Here is a 23882-nt window from a genome sequence, read left to right as displayed (position 1 = left end):
AGAGTTGCATCAGAGTTAGAATTTCATACATGCATCCTGACAATGTCCTGGGTGCCAGTCTCAAAGAAAGCGACGTAGAACTTGAACAACTATAGGAAGCACCTGCGCTGTTATAGTTAGAGGATATAAAAATAAATGCCCTGTAGGTAAAAGCTGCAGGGTCTGATAACTTCAATTACTTACCAAATGAGCAGCATGCCATACTGTATGTGAGGGTAGATAAGTTCGATAAGATAGATTAGATACGTTTTGATGACTTGCAGATCCAGTATTAGTCATCTCATTAGAGGTCTCGGACATGTACATTAAGTTTGCTTTGCTCGTTCAGTGCTGACTTCCACTGGATGAATATCTCTAGTGTTTTAAGTATTAAAGTACTTAAGTATTTTAAACCCACATGCCCACATGCAACCTGTGTACATGCACCTTTTGTACTGTGCTTACTGTACGGTCAGGTAGAGCCTTGTTTGAGGTTTAATCAAAAGCTGGTGAGAGAGACATACAGAAAACAGTAAAAGGAGTTTATAGGAAGGTGTAAGTTGAGAGGCATTGGTGGGTCTGAACTCTTTGTATGTGAGGTGTAACATGAACTCTGGCCTGCATCCAGTGTCACAGCCTCCAGCTCACCTGACACCAGGTTAATCAATAATACATGCCCTTTGAGTGACTCACTGACATCTTGCATTGCATCTGCCCTCAGTCCAGGGTGTCAGATCCTGGCTAGTCTTATTCTCCAGAATGGGAATGGGATACCCCAAGGAAGAAAAAATAAAACTACATGTTCTGTAAACATGCACATTCAAACAATGGCATCCTGAAAATTGCACCCAGGAGTAATGAAATTTGATGCGCATGAGTAATGACAGAGGGCACTGACATCTTAACAATAATAATAATAATTGCTTACACTTATATAGCGCTTTTCTGGATGCTCCACTCAAAGCGCTTTACAGGTAATGGGGACTCCCCTCCAACACCACCAGTGTGCAGCCCCACCTGGATGATGCGACGTCAGCCATAGTGCGCCAGAACGCTCACCACACACCAGCTCTCAGTGGGGAGGAGAGCAGAGTAATGAAGCCAATTCATAGAGGGGGATTATTAGAAGGCCATGATTGGTAAGGGCCCATGGGAAATTTGGCCAGGACGCCGGGGTTACACCCCTACTCTTTTCGAGAAGCGCCCTGGGATTTTTAATGACCACAGAGAGTCAGGACCTCGGTTTTACGTCTCATCTGAAGGACGGCATCTGTTTACGATATAGTGTCCCCATCACTATACTGGGGCATTAGGACCCACATGGACCGCAGGGTGAGCGCCCCCTGCTGGCCCCACTAACACCTCTTCCAGCAGCGACCTTAGTTTTTCCATGAACTTGAATTCCATGTCCTACTATGTATGTAAGTCAGTAAGCCACAACAGTCACACAGAAATGATGTGACTTATGTTGTATAGTATTTTGGCCCACATGAATGGGTTCAGTATGATCCAATTTGATTGTGCATCAAAAAATTCCTTACACTTACAGTATACATTATAACACTTTTCTGGACACTCCACTCAAAGCATTTTTATATGTAATGGGGACTCTCTTCCACCACCGCCAGTGTATAACCTCACCTGGATGATGGCAGTCAGAGTGCGCCAGTACACTCACTACACACCATCCTCAGTGGAGAGGAGAACAGAGTGATGAAGCCAGTTCATAGTAGGGGATTATTAGGAAGCCATGACTGATAAAAGCCTGGAGGAAATTTGGCCAGGACACCTCTACTCTTTTAAAAAAATGCCCTGGGATTTTTAATGATCACGGAGGATCACAACCTTGGTTTTACATCTCACATAAAGGACAGTGCCTTTTTACAGTATAGTGTCCCCATCGCTATAATGGGGCATTAGGACCCACACAGACCACAGGGTGAGCACCCCCTACTGATCCTACTAACACCTCTTCCAGCAGCAACCTTAGTTTTTCCCAGGAGGTCTCCCATCAGGTACTGGCCAGGCTCACACTTACTGAGCTTCAGTGGGTTGGCAGGTGTGAGTTGTAGGGTGATGTAGCTCCTAAAATACTTACTTTTACCTTTTTTGTTATCTGTTAGTTTACAAAAACAATAATCAGAACTAGTCTTTTATAGTTCAAAATAGAAATAAGATTCATGAAGATAATCAATATGGTTTTAAAAAAAGTAGATCTTCTTAACTAAGTCCTTACTTCGCCTTGAAAAAGCAGCAGCAGTAAGGTACACAGAGAGTATACAATGTGGTATATTAGATATAATTATATTCAGTGATTAAATATATAAATTATACTGGGTTTGTCTGTACTTTTTGAATCAAATCTCATTGTTAAGGCATTTGTAAGCGCAATCATATAATTTAAGTCCATGCCAAATATATGAATGTGATCAAACAGATTGTAAAAGGACGAGTATAGCTTTTCCAGATCATCCATTTTAATTTGACATACAGTAGGAAGAGGAAAATAAATCTGAAAATGACCCACAATTATTGTGAAATTATTGGCTTATATGTCCTGCACATCCCTTTCAGCTCAATATTATAAAAGGTCTTTTGCTATGTGTTCTGTACATAGTACATCAAAAGCTGAGCCCTAACAGTGAAAGAAATATTCTATCTTAAGATGAATACAATCATACAATCAGCAAGTGAATAAAACACCTTACCAATACAAATTTTAAAAAATTAAATTGCGCTTTGGGAGCATATGAGCATCAATTTGTGAACTGAAAAAAATCCTTTCAATTTCATTGCTGTTGACTTTTAATTAAAACATCCTCCCAAAATGAAAAAAATCCAAAATGATTATGACCGCAAGATACAAAAAAGCGAATTTATTCGGCATCCTTTATCAGTCCTGAACTGTCTGTGGACCCTAGGTGAGTAAACCACACACATCTCATTCTGAGGCATTATTAAATGAAGTCCATTCTCCCAGTGTTTTTTCTTATGCAATATTAAAAGTTGATTTCCTTTCAGGTTTCCTCCAGGGAACACTAAAATGCCTGGTACAGGATGCAAAGGTCTTTGAAGCAGCATTATGTGACTTGTACTCAAGCAACACCAGGCCACATAACTTTATCACAGCTTAATCCACCAAGAGCATAACTGTAGAAACTGCGCAGCGGACAGAGCACTTTCTGTGTGAATTGGACTTCCGAGCTTTTGAAAACTCCAGGCCCTCTCTGGAGCTAGCCTAACCAATAACCACTGGGCCAGTGGAAAGAGAGAACATCTGTACGCAACAGGACAAACAGCCCGTCTCCAGCTCCACGTGCTGCCCCTGGGGTCATTCAGCAGGCTGCCTTGGCAGCAGGCAAGCATAGGCGCGGGGGGATCACCTCTCCGGTCATCAGCAGTGCAGGATCTTCATGAAGGCCTTGCGGAACTCCACGTTGAAGGTGGTGTAGATGATGGGATTGACGGCGCTGTTGACGTAGCCCAGCCAGGTGACGATGCTGTAGAGCTCGGGGGAGATGTAGCAGCGCAGGCAGTGCACCCGCAGGATGTGAGTGATGAAAAAGGGCAGCCAGCAGATGATGAAGACTCCTGGAGGGAAACAGAGAGTGTGATGGGGTCTGTTTTCCTCACCTTCCTTAGATACAAAGTAATAATTTCTTGCAACTTTAGCTCAGCAGGTGTGAGCCTGCTCAGTACCTAGATGGGAGACCTCCTGGGAAAAACTAAGGTTGCTTCTGGAAGAGGTGTTAGTGAGAGCAGCAGGGGGTCTCGAAAAGAGTAGGGGTGTAACCCCGGCGTCCTGGCCAAATTTCCCATTGGCCCTTACCAATCATGGCCTCCTAATAATCCCCATCTGTGAACTGGCTTCATTACTCTGCCCTCCTCCCCACTGATAGCTGATGTGTGGGGAGTGTTCTGGTGCACTATGGCTGCCATTGCATCATCCAGGTAGGGCTGCACACTGGTGGTTGTGGAGGGGATCCCCATTACCTGTAAGGCGCTTTGAGAGGAGTGTCCAGAAAAGCGCTATATAAGTGTAAGCAATTATTATTATAACTTACTTTGATGCCACCAATTAGTAATGAGAAAGTACCATTTGACAAATTGAACTGAGATAAAATCTCTGTTATCCTGATCTATCTTTTATTGCAGATCATGGCTGATGATTGGTTGCCTGCTCAGAAATACAGTATCAGCTAATAGCTAGTATAGAGGGCTGGTGAGCAGTTAATGAATTTCTTGTATTTTAATGGAGCTTTTCATCTCACAGTAATACTGATCTCCAGATGTTATTTGGGAGGCACACAGCTGCCATTCTCTGCCAGCAGCACTATAGAGCAACACTTGAGCCAGAAAAGTGGGAACTTTCTTTGACACCCTACTGTTTTACAGTGCTACAGGAACTTGACTGAGCTCCTTGGATGAGCCTGTGAGACACTTTGTAGTCTAAGAGCTGGGGACAGCTCACCTACCTAATACGATGGCCAGCATTTGAGTGGCTTTCTTCTCCTTCTGCTGTGACAGACGTCCCTTGGCTGTGGATTTGAAGGTGCCTTTGTCCTCCCCAGCGACCCGAGGCACCTCAAATGCCCTCTTCAGTTTGGGGTGGCCATGCAGGCTGGGAGCAAGGGCTGGCAGGGCTCCAGCACTGGGCAGGGGCCGGGAGGGGGCTGGCGAGACTGACTGGGACCCCAACGGCGGCCCCTTTGGCCGAGTCCTCTCAGGCTGGGCCAGAAATCGAACCCGGTCTGAATCCGCAGGGTGGACCACAGCCTCCTTCACCAAAGTCTGATAGGGAGGTACATTATAAACTTGCAGATAAAAGCAAAAAAGATACAGTACAATACTAAATAGAGGAGCATGTAGAAGATGCGGAAGAGAACGTAAATGTAAATGAAGTCAATATTAGTTTCAAAAGATCCCAGAGCCTCCATCTGCCTCCATCAGATTGGAGTATAAATCCTAAGCAGTAGGATACAGATGGATGTAATATAATTCAAGATACAGCTTCAGAAACTTTTACAAGACAGCAGGTACACATCACAAGTTTCACAATAAAAATGTGCCTTGATGAACCACAAGACAGGTCATGCTTTGTCATGCTTTGTCACAGTTTATGCATCTCTCGGTACCATGGCAAACTGACATTGACAGTTACAGGAGCAATATTTATAATAATAATCACAATACTTTTTTGTCTATACTGTATTACCTTTTTTACACACTGATTCCAAGAACCAATCAGTGGCACCAATGAGCTTCTCACTCACTCTGAACAGGTGGTCAGTGTAGCTTACTTGCTATACTTGGTAATTAGGCAACAACATTCATCTTAGCAGAGGTGTGACATCTAATTTACATGTTAATTTGCTTCAGCTCAAAGACCATTTTAATATTCAGGCCTGTTAAGAAGCTCCCTGGAGACAATTTAGGCTGATCAGTCATTCCTACTAGACTATACATTAACCAGTGTATTTACAGTACTTTGTTCATTTCTGAAAAATATTTCTACTACTACTGTCACATGGAAAGCTTTTTTGTTAACACCAAATGACACATTTTCTTGCTTATTTTTAACCCGCGTTCTGTTAGATGTTTGCAACTGGAAAATACAGTTCTTAATGCTCAAAACACATAAGCATTTGACACACAAAGACAACGGCATTTAATAATATGACATTGTCCATCTAGAAAAATTCCTGAAATGGCCTAGGACGTACACCACAAAGTACAGAAATGGTGAAGGAAAAATCGGACTATTCCTGTTTATTTTTAGTTTGGCTATGAACAACAGCCTGAGGGGTATTTAATAAAACCCTGGCAGTTCTTCAATTGGCATTTTAATGAGATGATGAACTATGACCCCGATGACTCACCACTTTTTTCCTATTAGGTGCAAAGCTGTTGTTAGACTTCACGATCAGAGTGCACAGCTTTACATCCTCTGGATGGGTGCATTTGTTCTGGAGGCAGGAAAAAAACACATTGAGCTGTGGCCATTAACTGTGACGTTTTACTAGTTTTGGTCCGAACATCAGTTTGATACTACAGTAGAGGCTTTTTTAGATTTTTATCTTGTATCTAGTAAGTCAGTCTCTAAACAGACCCTTTAACGGATAAAGACAGCAAGGCTATTTAGGCTTCAGTGATTTATTTAATGTGCCAGCAGATTATGCCTTCTGTATGCAAAAAAGGGTTTGAGGAGAAAGAGCTTAAAGTTTTTTTTAAAAAGTGCAGCCAGTGCTGACGATATGACAATCCCATTTCAGTTCCCCCTCAGGGGTGATGAATACTGAAGCAGCTTCAATTCTCCAAACAGCCTTCAGAATTTCAATCACCAGCGATCAAAACAACCTGTGACAAACCAGCATGATTCCCATACTAATAGTAGCAAAATGAGGGTCAATTAGAAATGAAGGTCTAGAAGTGCTTATGTTCAGCAGGCATGCCTCAGACAGACCACACATCCTACTCTTCAGAGATATGCTGCTTTGAACTGTGCAGTTCAGCTTGCAGTGTGAATCCAACACGGCAGTATATGTGTTTATTGCAAAAACATGTTTTATTTAAAAATTAAAAGCATGTTCCAGGTCTAACCATCACCCTAAAACTGCCCCCTACCCCAAACTTTATTCTTACAATACCTCTTGTCCTAACATTAAAATAAATGTTCCAGTCAGAAATGTAACCTTTAAGTGAACTATGCATTTATACTGCTGTATGTACACAGTGTTTAAGGGGTTACAAACTTTTGAAGAAGCAGCCAGAGGCAAAGGCAGCCTCTTGACAACTGTTTAGTTCCCCTAATCAGGAGGCACCACAAACATAAAACTACATCTGTGCATGTGAGAGCCATCACCACACTTGATTTCATCAGGGATCTGGAAAAAATTGCTAGAAGCAAACTTCCAGCATGAGGACATTGCTAATGACAGCAGGAAGTGGGCCACTCTGTACAACACAGCCCTGTTCATATTCCATACACACTTACGAAAAACGTGTCTAATGTGAACAAATGCAAAATAGTGACCCTCAGCTCACTTGTTTTCTGCAAGCCCACACTGCCTCTACTCCACCATATTCTCATCAACATCTCTTGAGGACTATAACGAATATAATGACGAAGGAACAGCAGTAGGGGGGCACAGTGGGGTAGCGGTTAGTAGTGCTTCCTCGTAGCCATGGGGTCCCGTGTTCAATTCTGGACCTGGGGTGCTGTCTCTGTAGAGTTTGTACAGTATGTCCCTCGTGTGTTTGTGTGGGTTTCCTCCGAGTTCTTCTGTTCCTCCCAGTCCAAGGATATGCTGGTAGGTTAATGGGTTTCTGGGAAAACGCCCTGGTGTGATGTGTGCATGTTTGTGTCTCTGTGTGCCTTGTGATGGACTAGGCATCCTGTCCAGGGTGTATCCTGTCTTGCTCCCATTGCTTGCTGGGATAGGCTCTGCCTCCCCTGTGAGCCTGTACTGGATTAGACAGTTAGAAAATGGATGGCTGGATGGCTGAGGGGATGGGTGACACCAGGAGTACCTTTCTGGGTGGCTGCTGCTCCGCCTCGGCTCCGGAGCTGTTCCTGCGGGTGGCCACCCTCTTCCGGCGCCGCCGCAGCACCACGTAGATCTGCACGTACACCAGCAGCGTGATGATGAAGGGAACGTAGAAGGACACGATGGAGGAGTAGACCACGAAGGCCGGGTTAGCAATGCTACACTTGGTTACATCTCTTGTAGCTGAAACAGAAAAGAGAACTGAGTATGTGTGTGGAGTGTAAGGCTTGTGCTCCATTATACATATGTATTTTTGTCAGTACTGACCATTTTAAAATACTGTGTTTTCTTTTCCATTGTAGGTACCGTGAGAAAAAGGAAATGCAGTAGATGTTGATGATAACCCTTATCCATTCCTAATCATGCCATTTTGTTCAAGCTTACTCTTCAGGGCAATTGAATTCAGACTTCAAAAGTAGGTTGCCTGTTAGCACTGTTCTTTTTCTGTGATCCTATCTCTCGCACTACGACCTCACAAGCTTACTTATAGTTAATATTGAGATCGTGCTGTATATGTTTTAATAAAAACACTGAAGCAACATACTCTCACTACATGATGTTAGTGAACATTTGAACTGTGCATTCAATACAATACTATAATTTCATGATTGTAGTGAGTGTCCTACATGTCTGAATTAATTGTTCTCTGAAGATTACTAAACAAATGTGACCCCACACTAAAAGTAGTGACACCTGCAGACAGCACAAGGCTTTTTGTTTTTACAAGAGCTAACCAAAATGTATTTTTGGTTACAATATTTGCCATAGCAACTTGGAATTTGTGTTTTGATTATGGTAAATGAACAGTTGGGAGTAATGTTTTAGTGTTACTGGAAGACAGTCTTCTGGATATATCAGTTGTACTGTAACTGTTGTAATGTTTAACAGCATGAGATAAGTATGATTTTGTGAACATTTTTTGGTTTTTGGTGTGATACTGTATAAAAAACCTATCAGGCTTATTGGGTCCTCAGGGGCTTTAAAAAGTCTCAGCTCCTTATTCTTCTCAATACCATTTTGGGACGACTAATTAGCATCTGAATGTCAGTGCATGACAAACTACTGAAAAACTGGGAATGTATGGCATAAATAAACCCATGGATTGTTGTTTTGACTCACTGTGGTTGAAGGAGGCTCTTGGCCCAATTTAATCCCGTGTTGCTGAGCAAAGCAAGGGGCTCTGTGGTGACTCATTTCACATCAGTGAGATACGCTTGTCAGGAAATGGTCATGCAGGAGGCCACAGGGCTATTGAAATTCTAATGATTTATAAGAGGGGCATGCTGTTGGAGGGAGAACAGTAACTCAAGAGTTCTGATAACAGGAAATATACCACAAAGGTCAAGTTTAGAGATCATTCATTTAACATGCTACTGCTACATTGGAGGATATAGATCTTGTATAATTAAGAGAGCTGTATACAGTATGATTCAGCTGTCCTATACATGCTGTGAAATGACATGCACTATGCAAGACAAGTCTGCTGCTACAAAATCAATGGAACTGTTCATTCAATGATGAAATGCAGGAAAATAACTTACCCATTTGACCAGTGGTTTAACCACAAAGCGGACATTCATTTTTAAATGAACAGCTTTGCAATAATAGATTTGGATCAGAGACTTGAATTTCTGGAATAATGAGCTAACTCTCTTGGAGAAAAGGTCAGGCTTGCATGGGGATCATCAAGGAGACTACAAGTATGGGCTTGATTGGATTCATTAATGAACGCCATAGTCACTAATGGATGGGAAACCTGGACCACCTGGAGGCAATTAACATCTCGCCGCCCCAGGTGATTCAGGGACACTCAAGCGCTGCTCTGGCTCTGCTCTGGGCTCTGATATAGAATTTGGACGCTGAACCTCTGTATTCTCTAACTTTGCTCTGGCTTTTGCTCTCAACCTGGATCTCCCCCTTGCTTTGTTATGTTCCCTTTATGAGACCCAAATTGCCCGACCTTGTCTAATCTTCTCCAGTGCTTTGACTTGTTTCCTTCTTGGCCATACTACTTTGTGCTTCTGCCTGTCTTCACCTTGGAGGCATGACTGCAGCTCTGCGAATGCTGCCTGCCTGCCTGGCTGCCCACCTGCTATCTCAGTTTGGAATCCTGGCCTGCTACACTCCCTTGCCTACAACTCTATTCTACCTGCATGCAGCTCTCCAGTGTACCCGAAGGTCCTCATGTTTAAAAAGTAGGGTTCCAATGGAGAAAACCTAAATAAATACACTTAAGAGTTGCTGATTTGTTTTCTTTGGCATTCCTGGCATTGTGTTTGCCGATATTTTTTTAAAGTTATTTTATACAGAGAACCCACACAACATAAAATATATACACAGTATGATCAGTTCCTATTTTGGTAGAAGCCTACTTAATCTGTTCACATCTAATACTTATTTATATTTCACTTTTCCATTATTACTTTTAATTAGATTTATTCACATGAATACAGCCCCCTTTGATAGGCATCTTTGCACTCTATAGTATGTCTGCTCCAAAGGTAGGATTTGAATAATGAGTAGGGTTAGGACACATACATATTAAAAAAATAAATATCTGTTGATGACTTGCCTGTGTTATTGAGCCCAAACAGCAGGGGGCAAGAGATAGCAAAGGACAGCACCCAAACCACTGCGATCATCACCGTCACTCTGCGCTTGGAGCTGTATCTGGTGTTGTACAGCATTGGCATGGCAACCGCTGTGTACCTGAAAGCATAGCTGGTGTGGTGAAAAGTGAGGCCAATGGAGCCATGATATTTATTCCACATCCTTTCCTTCATTTTCTAACTGCTTGATCCAATACAGGGTCACAGGGGAGCTGGAGCCTATCCTGGCAAGCAACAGGTGCAAGGCAGTATACACCCTGGATGGGATGCTAGTCTGTCGCAGGGCACACTCAGACACAAGCACATACACACTAGCGGCAGTTTCCCAGAAGACAGTTAACCTACCAGTATGTCCTGTGATTGTGGGGGGAAAACAGAAAGCCCGGCAACAAAATATTTTCCACTTGAACAATGAACAGTTTTACGGCTCTGTCTACTATATCTTCCTAAGCACGTAACCCACTGTAGACACACGTTTTGATCAAACTGAACGAGTGCAGCACCATCTGGTGTGTATTTTATTGTCCTTTTCCACGGTCTCATGTGTACATGTTTACAAAACCACTGCAACATTGTGCCTACTTTTCGATATAGCAAAGTTCAAAATGTTCAACTGAATTAAACAGAATTCTGTAAATGTGACATTTGAAAATAACTTCAGCTGCAGCTACTGTTCTCAAGAGGCAAAAGTTCAGGTCTTATTAAATCAGCACCTGCTTCAAATCTGGAAAAAGGTATGATTGGTTCAGTAGTGGGAATAATTTCTTTTGTTAAATGCCTAAGGATTGATTTGAAAAAAGTACTGCAGAGTATTGCATATATGAAGTATTGCAGAGACCTGGGTTTGATTCTGACAGCAGGTTTCTGCCTGTGTGCAGTTTGCATGTAGGTTATTAATGGATGCTCCAGTTTTCCCTCACCTTCCAAAGACTTGCTGACTAGATTTTATGGGAACGTTGTTTTAATAAAAAACAATTTGCATTAAAAAAATAAAAGATTTTTAAAATTTCAGAACTGGCATTTTCATATTACTGTACATACCCACCCAATTCACTTAGTGAATCTGTACATCTTGGCTCATTGAATTGACACTGTACCCACATGTATGGAGAGCATGAGGAAGTACAGACAGGATTCTTCAGCCTACCCCCACATTAGAACATACAAACACAGTGACTTCCTTTGGTGCCAAGCGAAGGAGTGGCACATCCCTCACTAACAGCACTGTGAGACTGAAGGCACCCGGGGAAGTTAACAACAGAGATCTGCCTGGCTAATTCCAGCCCTGCTCCTTGGGTATCAGACAAATTATACATCTGCCATGATCTCTCTGGTCCTGCAAGGGATCAGTGCCCAGTTCAGAGGGAAAAACACTAACACACTTTCAGCCCTGCCTTTGCACCTACAGTTCTGGGATAGGTCCAATTAGGTCCAAACTGATCTTTCCAGGTGATCTGGGCAAGTAGCTCATGCCCTCCCCTTCTCCTGTCTCTTGTCTTCCTTTTCCTTCTTTACACCCTCCCCCCCTTCTTCTGTACCTGCCTGTTTTATCCCGTCTTCCTGGACTGTTGATTGACATTTAATCATTTACCCAGAACTTAAATAACTAAGGTAAACTTTATGATTGCTTTGATCACTGGAGGACCACTACATCTCAGCAAACATCCCCTTGCTTTGAAGCTGAACACAAGCCAGATGTTCCCCATTGTAACTAGATTTTCAAGGACATTTCATAACAGTACCATCTTGAATTCTTTGCAAACTGAATGACAGGAGACCTGAGAAGCCTCACCTATGAACCCTCCACCCCCCCCCCCCACACACACACTAACCTGTCAATGCTGATTGCACACAGGTTGAGGATACTGGCCGTGCACATCATGACGTCCAGCGTGACGAAGATATCACAGTGGATCAGACTGAAACGCCATTCGCCCACCACCTAAAAACCACAGTCAAAGAAGGATAGTCACCCGAGCCATATGATATTAGGTGACACACTAAAGGAGAAACAGCCACCATGTTTTTAAAAAGGAGGTGAGCTGTGACTGCCGGTTCCTGCTTCAAGACAAACTCTTTAAAAACATACAGTCTAATTAGACAGCAGCCCAAAGCTGTCTCCTGTGACAAACTCAAACATGGATGATAATACATAAGTATTAAAAATTAAACTTTCTTTTCATTGAGATCCCACTAGAATTTAAAAGGTCACATACAGTACTTTCATAAAACTTTCCAGATCCTTCTTAGTATTTCTTGTGTTGTGAAAATACAAAATAGTGCATAGACATCTTAAAAACAAATCTACCGTGAAATAGGCAGTTTGAGAATAAATTTGTTTTAATCATAATTCCAGACTTTTTAAATAGGCTGCCATTTGATTTCTTCTCTTAGGTTTCACTCATTCAACAGGAAAATGATATCAGGGACTTTCAACAGTGGTGCCAGTGTGAAAGTCTCCAATCAACCAGCTCTCTGACTCTTTGACCGATGTAACCAGTAGCCTTGGTCACTGAATTACACTAAGTAATACTGTCACATTCAGAATCCCTCCTCTTAAGGGCGCTCAGGTTCTTTCGTATTTTACCTGATTTTATGCACCTGCCCCCAGTCCTGCCTCTCCTTATTTAAGCCTGGTACTCTCGCTATTCCGGGCTCAGCACTGGGAGATGGACGCCAGGAAGCCCGCCTACAGTGGGTCCAGGAGAGACCCGACGGCATAGGCTTCATCACGACATCCTGACCATCTGAGTCCAGGGCTCGGAGCGTCTGGCCTCGTTACTTTGGTTTTATCCCCTGTCCCTGTTCCGGATCCCGTTCCTGATTTAAACCGTGTCTGTCTTATCTTGGATGGATCACTCGGTTTTGGAGTTTGGACTGCACCCCGGATTTTCCCCTTGGACTGTCTGAACTTGTTTTCCAAAACCACGCCCCGGGATCACCGTCATCACGCCCCCCTGTTTGTCAACCCGTCCTGTCCTGCTGTACCTTCCTCTGATATCCATCTCCACTTACTTCCGGATTATACCGTCTGCATAGGGTCCTGAACTACGCTTCACGGGAGCCTGGACCAGCTCCTGTTACAAATACAGTATTTCTGCTCTTAGTTAACAGTAAAGCAAGCAAGCTATAGCTGGCAAGTAGAAACACAAGAGTACAGAAAGTGCAGATTTAAAGTAACTGGGACAGTAACCCTTGAGACATGAGGTTGATGGCATGGCACTGTAGGTTTTTCTGAAGCATGCAAGGGGCAGACTGCAAGGCAGGAAGAGGGGTTAATGTTTAAGGGGTATGCTAAAGAGCTGTGTCTCTTAACCATTCCTGACAGAACATCTGAAAAGACCTAAATTAAACATCATCTTGTAACGATAATTAGTTCTCAGGAGCTTCTTCACATGGAAGGAATAGAGAGGCTTTGGTTCACCCTTGTTAACATGGCAGTGCAAACTGAAGCAAGTGGCCTACAAATTAATATTGCAGCACAGCGAGTAAGGAAAAGCTCAATAACAAGATAGGAAAAGACAGAAAGAAATTAACTGGAAAAGAGCAGAGAGAAAAAAGAAAGATTTCTGAAAAATGCAGAACTTTTTAATTGACAGTCTCTTTCCAGATGATCCACACTTTTCTTTAGGCATTCTTTTGAATTAATTACAAATTGATTTTCCAGGCCTGGGAATTAGATACCTCCATTTACATCAGGCAGTGGCATGCAGTGATCATGCTCTTTGGTGATGGCTACATGATAACTCTTCGGCACTTTTATAGACAAATATAATGAAGGCAATACTTGGGTAGTAGCTCTCTAAATGAGATTGCTTTGTCTTTGTTTAATTTTAAATATATGAGATGTTCAGTTCAGTTTATCTGTCATCTGACAACTACAACGAAATGCTTATGTACTCCTCCAGTCCTCACCAATTCGTAAACTTTTATTGATTTATGTGCTATTATAACAGTTATGCTCTGCTACTGCTTCAACACTGGAGTAACTAGCCACCTTTTAGAACAGGTCCTGTAGGAAAGCCCATAATTGGGAACTTAGAAACAAAGCCATACATTCTGAGAAGAAGATGTCAGAGATGTTGTGCAGCAGATTCTGTGCTAATGTTTTAGAACGGACAACAAGCTATCACTGCAATCATTGTACAAGTGCAAACGATGTGCAAGATCAATCAGAAGAGGTTCTGCTAATTACCAACATTCCCCCTTCCCCTCCCTGTTCCCTGAACACTTCATAATGAGATTCATCCTAATTAAGTGCTGGAAGGAGAAAAAAAACATTCCAATGTACCATTCATTATTAATGTGCTGAATCTGTGAATGGCACAATTAGAGATCATTGCTCTCACCATGTAGACAGTACTCAAAACCATCTGCCACGTGCTTTTGATGAGAGATTAATTTTTCATTCACAACTTTGCAAGTCTTGCATAAGCCAAAAGACTGGCAGCAGGACAGCATAAGGGCTCTAACCAATTGCCAGCATTACAAAGGTCACTTCAAGCTGCATTCTCTGGTTGAACTGTGGCTTGTTGCAAGAAGTTCTGAGACAGTCCTGGGATGGGACACCATTAAGGAAAATCAGATTGCTGCTTTTAGTGATGTTTGGAGTGCAGTAGTTGGCACTCTTCCCTCTAGGCCAGAATCTCAAATTGCCATCATTCTATTATAGTGACCAGGGACCCTCTACTGTAGGAGATACCATCATCTGGAAGATACAGTGACAAACCCTAATTTCCCCTAAGCTGTATTTTCTCAAGCATCCCTATCTTGATGAGTCCCACAGGCCCGTAAACCATCCGAATTCATGGCTCAACAGAAGTCCTTCTGGAGCTTTCACTTTCACTGTCACTCTCCCTCAGCCCAGGCCGGCTCCTGGATGCAGACTGAAACCCTAATTCCATTACATTCCCTTGTACATGATTATTCATAACAGTTCATAATGAGACATACATTCACACGAAAGCCACTACAGGAAAAAAGAAGTGAAATGAAAAAGAAAGAAGACACTGCAGAAGACTTGAGATCTGACAATGACTTTCCTCTAATGCAGCTTAGTGACAGTGGTCCAGGTATAATTATATACCTCCGCACAATATCAGAAAACCCTAGGAGAGCCTCGTTCGATAAGTATCATCATTTTGACATTCTTTCATCCAAACAGTGGATTTAGAGGTGACCAAACACATAATGTACAGCAAACAAATACCATAGTTTCTGCTCACCTCATTGCCTGAACATAGTATTATTCTTTGAAAGAAAAGATGAGGAATTGTTCATAGTAAAAGTGCAAAATCTACATCTCTCCCGAAGCTCCTGCAATCTGGCACGTTTCATTTTATTGCATTCTAAGAAACAATTTAAAAGAACAATAAAGTCCAGCCACCTTGGATTCCTCAGTGAGGTTTTGTACAATTGTGTTGCATTTGTTGCTATGACAATGCTGTTTGTTGGCAGGGTCTTTTGGATACTTCTGCTGGTATGATAGAGGTATGAATGCTCAGGGATGATTTAAGCTTTGCTCTATCAATGCAGTGTTTCGATGAAACTTGGAGAGTACTGAAGTACTACAGAGAGAGCAGGGAAAGGGATGCAGGCCTTCCTTTCATTCCTCAGACAGTAGATCAGTAAGTTGTATGTGTGGCACCTTCAGGGCCTTTAAAAGTCAGAGGGTTTGCTTTCTCCTTGAACTGAATTATTCATTTAGCTTTGTCATTGAAATCACGTTGAAGCCTGGATCTGATATTGTGGTGTTCTGATCAAACCCATACAGTACCAGCTTTGATTTATTTTGTTTTAAACATGACCAACATCTTCAAGGATGGTGATGTTTTGGAAAAAGCTTTCCCTCATCACGAGTCTCCATTTGTTCCCTCAACCCCTGTGTGAATTTACACATTATACTTTATGTAAATGTGCCATGGTACATGGTTGATTTTTTATTGCACATACTGTATATATTTTTATTATTAATTTGACACGGCCTTTAGATTTAATGTTTTTATTATATTTCATGCTTTTTATTCCAGATTGTTACCATTTTTATTATTGTCATTTTACCCTCTTATCCGTGCCCGGTACTTTGACTGATTACGTTTGAAAAAATGAATCTATTAATAAAAAATCCTTTGATATCAGCATGATATTTTTATAGTTTACTCATTCTTCTACTGTGCTTCTGCTTTTCTTCTCTGTAGTGTTCATCATGCTTTCACTGGCTGCATTATGCCTTTTTATATTTAAATGAGCTGTACCTTGATATCCCCTTGTAAACATTTAATATAAAGAGCACTGAAGGAATTCTGAGTCGTAGGACCTACGGGTTTCTTTTGGCTTCCTACAGATGCTCTGATAGTTCTGTCAAAGTGATGCCCAAAATGTTTTATCTGTCTCACCAGCACTTAACTCTGCACACAGCAGGTGGCCCCTGTAACTTCACAGACCCCCTGTCTCCAACGTAAGGATATTGAGGGAACGAAGGAGGAGACTGAGACCCCCCACATCTTTCCTACTCCCTAAAAGAGGGATGATTATACAAAAATCTAATTTTTCTATCTTTCCATTTTTACATCAAAGCAAACCTAATTGAATCTCTGTCAGTTGGTGGAAGTACATTAAAGGATGCTTTCTGCTTGAACTGATTATGATCAACATAATTTAAAACTCAATAGAATGCCTTTATCTGCTCAGTAATATCTTCTAGTCGTTAAGTTAAAGAATGTGCCTGCTTTATTATTTATTTAGGTTTAGCTTTATTTAGGTTCAGATATGTTGGTTGAAATGTTACCATACATACAGTATTTGTCTAATATCTACCTATACCTGGGACAGATGAACCTAATGAACGATCAAGGATAATCTCCTGGACCATATCCATCACGGAATTAATGGCTTTTAGTAAGTAGGTACTCATTCTGCACACACTTACTTCCTTCTGAAAATGTTCAGAAACACCAAGTGACCTCCCTCCACCCTGATAAGCATCAACTACTATTTTCCAAGGTCATCTGAGATCAATTTTGTTCATGTCATGTCATGGTTCCACTAACTTGTATGGTGAAGACAAAGCTCACAAAGTTTCAGAATATTATACTGGACAGGGCTGCCAAAACACAGTCCTTGTTTATTTGTTAACCACTTATTAAAGCATCTGATTTTAAATACCCCCTTAATTGTGCTAAGTAAACTAGGGGTTCACTTGATTGTTAATTTATTCATATTTTTTTTCTATTGCATACGCTATTGCATCTCAAAAAACATTACAATTTGAAATATTTATGAAAAGATGGGTTTCAAATTAACAAGGATATAATGGAACACAATTGTAAGCCAAATAATTATATTGGGATTTCACACACTTTTTCTCAGCACTGTACTGTAGGTTGGCTCCAATCCAAGATGTGGTGGAAGACAATCAAGACTTGTAAACTCAAGACAGTAGGTCCCAGGATCTATTTTGTTGCACTAGGCTACAGTGTATGAAGGTGTCAAATCCTAGTTGTGCATCTTACTCACCTCCAGGTACACTACCCAAGGCATCACCAGTGTGGCCACCAGCAGGTCTGCCACAGCAAGGCTGACAATCAAGTAGTTGGTGGTGGTCTGCAGGGCCTTTTCCCGGGACACAGCCATGCACACAAGTACATTGCCAAAGACAATCACGAAGATCAGCAGTGTCAGCAGCATGGCGTAGAAATTGTAAGGGTGACGGCGCTCTGGTTCCGTGCTGTTGGACCCACTGCCTCCCCATCCTGAAGTCCCATTTCCCAGGAAGCCCACCTGGCTCTCATTCAATGCCGCCAGCACCATCAGTGCCATGGCACTGCTGCTACTGGCCTGCAAGGATGACCTACTGTAGCACACAGAAACAGAAAGAAACAGATTAGTCGGCTTTTTTGAATTATGAATTTGCAATTTTTTTAATGCCCTCAACCGATTTGGAATCACCTTTAGTATCAGCCGAGGGACTCTCTATACAAGAATTTAAAGTTCCTAAAAATAACAGAATAGCAAGCCCTCTTCATACCTAACTTGATCCTCCAACCTGGATGATCAGGGCAAGGAGCTCTCGCCTCCTGCCCTTTTGTCTCATCCTGTGTCACCTTGTCTTTTCCTCCTCTCCTGTCTGTACCTACTTGTTTTTCTGCTGTGTTTCTGTATGTGGAGGCTCTCAGTGATGACACCCGTCCACACATCAGGTGAAAAAGGAAGTGCAGTCTGGTTCCTAAGAGCTGACGTCTTATTGAGCCATTCATCTTTTTGACATGCTACATGTTAAGCTTTGCAGTGGCATTTAAGAGCTGCAGCACCGAATGAAGGAGAAGCATATCACTGGCATCACTGCAAGCCTGTAGATACCCAGGGAGTTATATTGGTTGCTGTTTGTCTAAGACCGATAAGTTCCTGTCAATGAATCACAATCTTTTTCCCCAGTAGTGCTACACCAGTTTTCCAATACCATTGGGGAAATCTGGTCACAACTGCCTAGTGACATGACCCAGGCGAGACTGAGAAAGGAACACCTTTGGCCCTTGATGGGACTTCTCTATGGGAGGAAAGATGGATTTATATGTGTACTGTATATAAGTGAAGCAGCAATGCATAATTTTTTAATCACCACTTATTAATCGCCTAGGATAATTGTACCGTCATGGAAGTGATGAAAACAGAATGCCACTCATTACCACTACCAACCACTGGCTAATAACAGGAAAATGAACACTAATACTGTGTTACAAAGCTTTATGACTAAGTGCACTTTTGTCATTGAAGTGGAGAGATGGCATTGTTTGATCCTGAGAAAGCCTGGCCACATGTGGCTCAGAAAAAGACATTCCGAAAGAGCAAGTCTCAAGTGTCAGTGATTTACGCCATCAGCAAACAAGTGAGTGACTCTGGCACACAGCAGTCATTATCCTTGAGGGTACAAGAGCTGCATCTCTGCCCTAAATTGTAGCTCCTATACATTTAAAGATGTGAATAGGCATTAACCTGCCATGCTTTCTTTAGCTCCTAACTAATACATTTACACATCATCAATCAGAGATAATGAATATTGACTCATGGCAGTTCAATCCTTTGATAAATACTTCTATACAGGAAGACAAAGGAAGGGAAGGGAGACATTTTGATACAAAAACTGCAAATTGAACATACAACAGTGTTGCATGCATTGACTGGTTTTCCAAAAGTGCTTGATGTCAAGATTACAGAAGCTACGGGATGTTATACTACAGGAAGAGCACCTTTGCCCCCTTCTCATTAATTAGTGTGGCTTCCAGAATCACATCTGACAATTTCCGGAAGGAACCCTAAGCATCATATCTTTTGACATGACTGGATAGGGGAAGTGCCTCCCATTACCATTACCATCCTCCTTAAATCTGTATTCTTTGGCTTGTGCAAGCCCTCTTCAGCAGCCTGCAGATGCACCAGACAAAAAGTGCAGAAATCAGTGGTGTATACTGTAGTATGAAACACCAGAAGCCACAGCTGTTAGTTAATAGATTATAATTAAACCACAAAAGCACAATATTTTGCTTTGATTTGTACACAATTTTTAGTTGACTTTGTGCTTTGCAGGTATTTCATGCTTGATTATAAAAGTCAACCTTATTTTTATGCTTCATACCTGTTTTGCAATTTGGAAAGGAGGTGGTCTTAATACAGTACATATCCTTGTGGTACTCCACCAATGACAAAAGGCATCACCCTAATCTGAGAATTCACCCCTGTTTAGTAATCTACTACTTGCAATTTGAGACATAATATTTTATGATTAATTATAACAAATGGCTTTTGAAAATCATATCACATTCTCTGTATCAATTACAGCTGTTGCTTGGTGAAAGAATTCTAGGAAGTTAGTTAAACAAAACTCACCATAACTAGCCTAGAAATAGACTCCTGTTGTCTTGCCCTAGTACATTCTCAAGTTTTAATTAGCCTTTTCATAACCCATAAAGGAGTAAGAGTTGTTGGTCTATAATTACTTTACAATGTTTTTCACCCTTTTTATACATGGGTGCTACATGAATAATTCAATCAATGGGTATTACTCTAGTGCTGACAGTTGGAAGTGCTTTCTTAGTGGTCCATGACAAAGTATGTACCAGCCAATAGGCACAAGAATATTATGAAACTGAGAACACCAAGAAAAGACAGATTAACATGGATATACAAACAAACAATAGATTCTAACTTGCTCTGTGTCTTCTATTATTCCATTTCTGTACCCACAAAGATATACAGACACATATCAAGTCAGAACACAGCCTGCCTGGTTTGTCACATGCTCTAATCAATTCCATTGTTTCAATTCAATTTCATCTTTTGTATAGCGCCCTTAAAAACAATTGCCACAGAGTGCTTTCACAGTTATTAACACAGACTGTTCAGGCAGGTTTATACAGTACAATATATCAAAAGGAAATTGAAAGTGATTTAAAGTAATTTAGTGTATAATTTTAATCTGTTACTTAAATCCCCAGGAAGAAAAAAATAAAAGGAGTATACATTTAACAAAGAGAAGACAGTGAATTGTCAAAGGCCACTATTTTTCATAAACATTAAATAAAAGCAACTGTGGTATATGCAACAAACCTAAATGAAAATCAACATCAGGACACGTTTTAAAAATTAGATGATTAATGCAACAAAACAGAATATTCTTCCCAAAGATCTTCAAAGCGTTAGTCTAGGATCATCTATTCTCACAGAAGGTGTGGAAGCAAGCAGAAGGCTCTTTGGCACTTGTGAAAATGTGTTTTATTTGTACAAACTGTTCATTACTCTTTGGGAATTCAAATTGCCTTGAAGGACAAGTTTGCTTTTCAAGTGCCTGAACTATAAATCGCAGCGAACAAAGAAAGGTGTTTATTCCTGGGAGAATTTCTGTTGAAGTCTATGCTGAGCCAGGTTTGCTTCAGTCTGATTTAATTTCCTTCATGGTGATTTTATTTTCACTGCGCAATAATTAAAGTGTTTTGTATTGTTGTGTTTTGGAGACACGAGCCACATGTACTTGCAAATTGGAGATTAATTAGAACTGGTCTTTTGTGTTTCTTTGTGTTTTCTAAGAGGGACGAAAAGCAATCTCACTGTGTTACAAAACTAAAAATAAAAAAAGGTTAACATAACCTTTGGGACTGATCACATGCATAGCGCAACTCTTCAATACATTCATTTTTTCTAACAAAAACACACAGACATGTTAACATTGAGGGAAATGTTTTATAAATGTGGGTGCATGTCGCTTGTCTCTTTTCTGAAATGACCTGGACTGAGCTATGTCACTTCCCTAGGCTGCAAAGCCATTTCTCCATTTAATTGTCTGACTTCCAGGAGTGTAATGCCTAAAGCAGCAAGGGTAGATGCTATTCTGATGAGACAGGCCTGCTCGAGGGTTACTTGAAAAGTCCGTCCATTCATTTTCTAACCACTTTATCCAACAGAGACTCGTGGGGAAACCAGAGCCTATTCCAGCAAGCAACTGGCACAAGGCAAGATGCACTCTGGACAGGGTGCCAGTCCGTCACAGGACACACAGAGACACAAACACCAGTATCTTTGGACTATGGGAGGAAACCAAAGCACATGGAGGAAAACACAGGGAGAACATACAAACTCCAAGCAGACAGAACCCCAGGAATTAATCCCAGAGCCCCAGTGCTGTGAGGCAGCAATGCTCAGTACTGCACCACCATGCTGCACACATGCAGAATATATGTAAGAGAATTTTAATTATTCCTTACTTTACAACAGCATATGTTTCTTCCTGTTCTTCAGGGAAATAGTCAATAAGGTTGCTAAAAACCACATTACTTTTTTTTTCTTTTCTTTTTTTTTCTTTTCACTTTCTCTAATGTTACTGGGTATCGCAGAACAAGTAAGCATTTCAATACACTTGTTGTATATGGCAAATAAAGAAATCTTCAGTCAAATTCTTCAGTTTCATCCATGCTAGACCTCAGCTTGCCACCCTGCCACCCTACATGAACAGTGGCTCTTCCATTTGAGTCCAGCTCTGTACTTTGATAAATGACATCTTGATCCTGGGAGGAATGAATTAAAATAATTAAGGTTCAGATTGTAGCAAAAATCAGTAAAGGCATCAACAGGAGGCTACAAAATCTAAAGCAATTTGTAGCTCAGTTTTAGAGAAGGAACATGGTTTACAAATACATCATTAACAAAGCCTTATTACCAGCAGCATTATAATCTGAGCTGCAGAACACCAAGGTCTTTCTATTACAGTACAATAGCCTGTGTTAAGTGTTCTAATTACTGTTACCTTAATTTTATTTCTCTGTGCTTTTTATTAACTGTAATGGTTTCTGTGGATCTTTGTCAGGGAATGGCTGAATGATACCTACAGTACCAAGGGCTGGTTTTGTCTTATTTGTCTTAAGTTGAATTTCTAGGACAGCATACAATGGTTCTTTTCTGTAAGAGCCTAAGGACGGTTGCTGGTAGGAGTTAAGAAAGCACCTCACAGCATTCCATTGTGTGACACCTGACATGCTCACATACAGTACAGAACACCATGTTTTAATTATGGTCTTCATGAATAAAAACCCATACATACTGTACATTTGATTTACTGGCCTTGTGGATTCTTTTGAGCAATTTTTTCATATATCCTTGTATCACTCAACCTCTCTTTTGTGTTGCTATTTAATGTTAGGGAGCTCTCATGCACTTATAAAGGTTCTCTTGTTAGGACAACCTAGACCTGCCCCTATTTCACCACTGCTGTCTCTTTAATATGAATGGGAGAGGAACAGAGAAGCCAGAATAAAATGACATTTCATCTGGATTGCTCAAGAGAGATATAAAGGTGAGCACTACTGGGAGGATTAGAGGCTGATAATTGCTCTCAAGTTCCCTCTGCATCATAACATATTGTCAGTGAAGTTCTGGCTAATGTACTGACCTGCTGTCTTAAACAGCAGGACCCCTTCTACTGGAAAACTGACATCAGAGTCAGTATACGAGGGCCTTGTAACTAATCATGGCACTTGTTATAGGCCATTTCTCAAGGCTGTGACATGGGCTATGCATTATATTGGCCAGTACTTTGAAATTTACAACTGCTTTAAGGTAAACAGGTACTGTGTTTGTGCAGGCTCTGACACAGCAAATAAAACAGTCAAAATTGTCTACAAGACAACTAACAGTTCTCAAGCATGCTTCAGGTCAGTCTTCTGGTTTCTGTGTAACGGTACCCTGTATCTTCAAGGAGGTTTTATACTTTAATTCTGAGCTTTGCCTTTTCTCCTCTGTAAACTTAAAAAAAATCCTTAACCTTTGTGTAGTCTACAACGGCAAGTAAATGGTGTGGAAAAAAGAGACTAACAAACAAGGTACGATCCTGCAGGATTATTCACCGTACAAATGACATCTACCTTCCCCCTTGCTCATGACAATTACCCTTTAATCACTGCTAGTGCTGATAACACCGGACCTTTATTGTTCACAAAGATATATTTCCATACAAATATTTGTCCCATACAGAAATAAATGGTGTGATCTTTTCTGAGCCAAGTTTCATAGCAGGACAATGTGTTGATTGAAAATCAAGGGAGAAGGCGGGGAACTGAACCTTGCATTTCAACTTTTTATACAGTATAGGATCCATGGTAGGTTGCATGCAGAGAAAATTGCCATGGCTAAGAGACCATCACCAGAGGCCATTAAATACAGCTTCAAAAGATTTTACAACTTCACTTTCATGTGTTTTGTGGGC

General features: G+C 41.2%; 1 protein-coding gene across 1 annotated transcript; it reads right to left on the bottom strand.

Annotated features, from left to right (window-relative positions):
• Positions 1 to 3373: 3373 nt before the first annotated feature.
• drd2l (dopamine receptor D2 like) lies at positions 3374 to 17960 on the bottom strand. Its single transcript, XM_088905441.1, has 7 exons — positions 17651 to 17960; positions 11968 to 12077; positions 10099 to 10235; positions 7510 to 7709; positions 5859 to 5945; positions 4455 to 4770; positions 3374 to 3570 (listed from the first exon to the last, which is right to left on the bottom strand). Exons 1-7 carry the CDS (start codon positions 17951 to 17953, stop codon positions 3374 to 3376), a joined length of 1350 nt encoding a protein of 449 aa, XP_088761567.1. The 5' UTR covers positions 17954 to 17960.
• Between the last annotated feature and the right edge of the window lie 5922 nt (positions 17961 to 23882).

Source organism: Atractosteus spatula, chromosome 25 (assembly GCF_055471065.1).
Source record: "Atractosteus spatula isolate fAtrSpa1 chromosome 25, fAtrSpa1.hap1, whole genome shotgun sequence".
NCBI classification, from domain to species: Eukaryota; Metazoa; Chordata; class Actinopteri; order Semionotiformes; family Lepisosteidae; genus Atractosteus; species Atractosteus spatula.
The sequence above is the reverse complement of the archived record's forward strand: the minus strand, read 5'-3'. Positions and strand labels throughout refer to the sequence as shown.